Source organism: Carlito syrichta, unplaced genomic scaffold, assembly GCF_000164805.1.
Source record: "Carlito syrichta isolate Samal-C Ts95f unplaced genomic scaffold, Tarsius_syrichta-2.0.1 Scaffold305822, whole genome shotgun sequence".
Lineage (NCBI taxonomy): Eukaryota > Metazoa > Chordata > Mammalia > Primates > Tarsiidae > Carlito > Carlito syrichta.
Window position 1 is genome coordinate 97,146 of NW_007249918.1, and position 5,572 is coordinate 102,717.

The window sequence follows — 5,572 nt, forward strand, 5'->3', positions numbered from 1 at the left end:
AAGACAATAAACCAAGTGGAAGAACAACTCTAAAAGAACTCTAGGATAGGGATGAACTCCCACATTTCAATAATTAGCCTGAACGTGAATGGACTAAATGCACCACTGAAAAGATATAGAATGGCAAAATGGATAAAATATCACCAGGCAACAATATACTGCCTTCAAGAGGCCCATCTCACTAGAAAGGACATGCACAGACTCAAAGTAAGAGGATGGGAAACAAATTTCCAGGCGAATGGAACACAAAAGAAAGGAGGAGTCACGATCCTAATTTCAGACAAAATACCATTTAAGCTATCAAAAATTTAAAAAGACACAGAGGGCCACTACATAATGATAAAAGGTTCACTCCATCAACAAGAAATATCTATCCTAAACATATATGCACCTAACATAGGTGCACCAAGCTTTATAAAGCAACTCCTAGGAAAACTAAAGAAAGATATTGACTCTAACACCATCATAACTGGGGACTTCAATACCCCACTCACAACCCTTGACAGATCATCGGGACTAAAAATCAGCAACAAGATCCGGAACCTCAATGTGACTCTGGACCAAATGGACTTAATTGATACCTACAGAACACTCCATCCAAAGACCAGAGAATACACATTCTACTCATCACCACATGGGACGTATTCCAAGATTGACCACATTATCGCCCATAAATCAAGCATAAGCAAATTTAAAAGGACTGAAATTCTACCATGCACCTTCTCAGACCACAGTGGAATAAAAATAAACATTAACACCAACAAAACCCACAAAGCCCCCAAAACCCACAAAGACATGGTCACTAAACAGTATGATGCTAAACAACTCCTGGATCAATGATGAAATCAAAACAGAGATCAAAAGATACCTGGAGCTTTGTGACGTGGTGGCAACGACCGCAGACACAAAGGGAAGGCGAGGAAGCGAGCAAGGCAGCGAGCAAGGGGCTGGGCCCACACCTGCCCCGTGACCCCCGCCCACCGTGTGCATGCCCGCTCGCTCCCCCAGCTGCTGGCTCCCCCATGCCAGCTCACACCCTTGCACGCACCCTCACACACCCACAACCCTCGCACGCGCCCAGACCCACCAAGTCCGTCCCAAGCGCGGCTGGCCGGGGCCTGGTGGGCACTGCGGGTGGGACGGGGATGCTGAGGGGCTCCTCCCGGGCTCAGCGGCGCAGCTGCTAGGAGGTGCCGAGGCAGCAGCGGGGCTCTGGGTGCGTGGCTGGATGCCCCTGGCCTGCGGCTCCCTGAGCTTCCCGCCGTCCAGGGGGGCCAGCCATGGGTGGCGTGGCCGCTGAGGCGCCGCTCTGGCTGCCAGCCATGCCCCCGCCAGCCATCTGCTGCTACACGTTGGTGCTTCTGCTCTTCACCTTCTCTCTACCTGGGAGCCATGCATCCAATCAGCCCCCGGGTGGCGGCAGTGGCAGCGGGGACTGTCCCAGCAGCAAAAGCAAGAGCATCAACTGCTCAGAATTAAATGTGAGGGAGTCTGACATAAGAGTTTGTGATTAGACATCATGTAAATATGGAGGAGTCTGTAAAGAAGATGGAGATGTTTTGAAATGTGCATGCCAATTTCAGTGCCATACAAATTACATTCCTGTCTGTGGATCAAATGGGGACACATATCAAAATGAATACTTTCTCAGAAGGGCTGCTTGTAAGCATCAGAAAGAGATAACAGTAGTAGCAAGAGGACCATGCTACTTTGATAATGGATCTCGATCTGGAGAAGGAGAAGAGGAAGGGTCAGGAGCAGAAGTTCACAGAAAACACTCCAAGTGTGGACCTTGCAAATATAAAACTGAATGTGATGAAGATGCAGAAAACGTTGGGTGTGTATGTAATATAGATTGCAGTGGATACAGTTTTAATCCCATGTGTGCTTCTGATGGGAGTTCGTATAACAATCCCTGTTTTGTTCGAGAAGCATCTTGTATAAAGCAAGAACAAATTGATATAAGACATCTTGGTCACTGCACAGATACAGATGACACTAGTTTGTTGGGAAAGAAGATGATGGACTACAATATCGACCAGACGTGAAAGATGCTAGTGATCAAAGAGAAGATGTTTATATTGGAAACCACATGCCTTGCCCTGAAAACCTCAATGGTTACTGCATCCATGGAAAATGTGAATTCATCTATTCTACTCAGAAGGCTTCTTGTAGATGTGAATCTGGTTACACTGGCCAGCACTGTGAAAAGACAGACTGTAGTATTCTCTATGTAGTGCCAAGTAGGCAAAAGCTCACCCATGTTCTTATTGCAGCAATTATTGGAGCTGTACAGATTGCCATTATAGTAGCAATTGTCATGTGCATAACAAGAAAATGCCCCAAAAACAATAGAGGACGTCGACAGAAGCAAAACCTAGGTCATTTTACTTCAGATACGTCATCCAGCATGGTTTAAACTGATGACTTTTATATGTACACTGATCATGTGATATACATTTGTTATGTCTTTTTTAAAGAATGGAAATATTTATTTCAGAGGCCTTATTTTTGGACATTTTTAGTGTAGTACTGTTAGCTTGTATTTAGAATATTCAGCTACAACAGTTTTGGACTGTTTAGTAGTCTTTCTTTTATGTTTTTAAATACAGAAATTGATTTCACAAATTTGTACCACATTGTAATTCTAAGACTTGTTCTTTACCCATGGAATGTAATATTTTTACAAAGATGAACCACTTTACAAATGGTTACAAAGTCATACCCACTTCTTCCACAATGACCATAGCAAATGACCAAGCATGAACTAAAGGTAAAGACATTTACAGATTACTTTTCTTACAAAAAAAATCTAGAAGACACTGTGTTTAAATAAATATTTAAATGTTTTTGAGATTTAGTAACTGGTTTTTTAGACACTGCCTATCGCATGAACTGTGAATCTGTGTGTGTTAGATATAAAGTATTTATATGATGTATGGGTTGGAATTTGATTATTCCTCTCTTTGAAAAAATAATGCTAATAATTTGAAAAAGTATCTGATAGTACTGATGAAACAGATCACTGAAAAGTAGATTTAGACATTGTGAAAATAGACTGTTTGACAACACATCAAAAAAAGCCTACTCTATGAGTTAAACTACACATTCATTTTTAAAGAAAATATTTGTTTTAACATAAATAAACAAATGGTATCAGTGTTTGTGAATAAAATGCAAAAATAATTGTTAATGATTGGTGCTCTTAAAGTGAGCTTAAAAATTATTTGAGACCTCTATCTAAATTTGTCCTGCAGTAATAGTTATATTAATAGATTGTTGATGTTTAAAGATCTGAAGTGTGAGTAGAAAATATTCAGCTGTTTAACATGTAGTTTAGGTATTCAAAAGTATGCGTGTAGAATTTAAAGACTGTTAAAAATTAATTATTAATTTTAATATTTTGTTTGGAAAAGCATGTCATAATATAATGTTTTCTCTATAAAAAAAAAAAAAAGATACCTGGAAACAAATGAAAATGAAGAAACATCTTATCAAAATCTCTGGGATGCTTAAAAGCTGTAGTAAGAGGGTAATTTATATCCCTACAAACACACATGAAGAAAATGGAAGGAGCACAAATTAATAACCTAACAAGCCACCTAAAGAAGTTAGAAAAGCAAGATCACAAAAACCCAAATTTCAGCAGAAGAATTCAGATTACCAAAATAAAGGCCCAAATCCAGGACATAGAAGACAAAAAGACAATACAAAAAAATAAATGAAACAAAAAGCTGGTTCTTCGAAAGGATAAACAAGATCAATGGTCCCCTAGCTAGACTGACCAAGAAAAAGAAAGAAAACACCCAAATAAGCACAATCAGAAACACAAAAGCTGAAGTCACATCTGACCCTGAAGAAATACAAAAGATCATCAAAGACTACTATGTACACTTGTACGGAAAAAAACTTGAAAACTTCAAGGAAATGGAGGACTTTCTGTCATCACACAACCTGCCTAGGTTGAAACAAGAAGAAATTGAGACCCTAAATAGATCAATAACAATCAAGGAAATTGACTATGTAATAAGAAAACTACCTACAAAAAAAAAGCCCCAGACCAGATGGCTTTCCAGCAGAATTACACAAGACATTTAAGGAGGAGCTGATTCCAATCCTACTGAAGCTATTTAAGGTGATTGAGAAAGACGGAACCCTTCCCAAATCATTTTATGAAGCTAACATCACATTGATACCCAAGCCAGGTAAAGGTCCAACAAAAGCCGGGCTCGGTGGCTCAGCCTATAATCCCAAGCCTTTGGGAGGCTGAGGTGAGTGGATTGTCTGAGCCCGCGGGTTTGAGACCCGCCTGGGAAGCAAGACCTCATCTCTACAATAAATCAAAAAATCAGCCGGGCATGGTAGTGCATACCTGTAATTCCAGCTACTGGGAAGGCTGAGGTGGAAGGATCGCCGGAGCCCAGCAGGTCAAGGCTGCGGTGGCCAGGAGTGGCCAGTGCACTCCAGTCTGGGCGACAGAGTGAGACTCCACTCAAAAAAAAAAAAAATGACAATTTGGGTAAGACATTTGGAAATAAAAACTAGTTTAAAAAAAAAAAGATCCAACAAAAAAAGAGAACTACAGGCCAATATCTTTGATGAACATAGACGCTAAAATTCTCAACAAGTTCCTAGCAAACTGGATTCAACAACACATCTCAAAAATCATCCATTATGACCTAGTAGTCTTCATCCCTGGGACGCAAGGCTGGTTCATCATTCATAAAATAATAAATGTAATTAAACACATAAACAGATGTCAAAAGAAAAACCACATGATTTTATCATTAAATGCAGAAAAAGCTTTTGATAAAATCCAGCACTGCTTCTAGATAAAAACCCTCGAACATCTAGGCATACAGGGAACATACCTCAAAGTAGTAAAAGTCATCTATGAGAAACCCACAGCCAACATACTCCTAAATGGACAAAATTGGAACCATTTCCCCTGAAAACTGGAACAAGATGAGGATGCTGACTCTCACCCCTCCTGTTCAATATAGTATTGGAAGTCCTGGCTAGAGCAATCAGAGAAGAGAAGGCAATCAGGGGTATCCAAATAGGAAAAGAGGAAGTCAAATTATCTCTCTTTGCAGATGACATGATCGTATACCTTGAAAACCCAAGAGAATCTTTCAAAAACCTTACACTGATAAAGGCCTTCGGCAAAATCTCAGGATTTAAAATAAATGTGCAAAAGACAATCGCATTTCTTTACACTAATAATAAGCAGAAACCCAAATAAGAAGCATAATTCCATTCACAATAGTCACAAAAAAAATGAAATACCTTGGCATCTTCCTAACCAGAGACGTGAAAGATCTTTACAATGAAAACTACAAAACTCTGCTCAAAGAAATCAAAGATGACACAAACAAGTGGAAAAATATCCCATGCTCATGGATTGGAAGAATCACCATTGTGAAGATGTCCATCTTACCTAAGGAAATCTACAGATTCAATGCAATACCTATCAAATTACCAGCAACATTCTTCTCAGACCTAGAAAACCCAAAACAGGAATTCATATGGAAACACAAATGACCAAGAATAGCCAGAACAATCCTCAGCA

General features: G+C 39.8%; 1 protein-coding gene across 1 annotated transcript; it reads left to right on the plus strand.

The window, feature by feature from the left end:
* Positions 1-1,280: 1,280 nt before the first annotated feature.
* TMEFF1 (transmembrane protein with EGF like and two follistatin like domains 1) lies at positions 1,281-2,594 on the plus strand. The gene is given in 2 exon segments (XM_008062748.2): positions 1,281-2,013; positions 2,016-2,594. Coding segments are annotated over 2 exon segments (1,137 nt in total). The 3' UTR covers positions 2,420-2,594.
* The last annotated feature ends 2,978 nt before the right edge of the window (positions 2,595-5,572 follow it).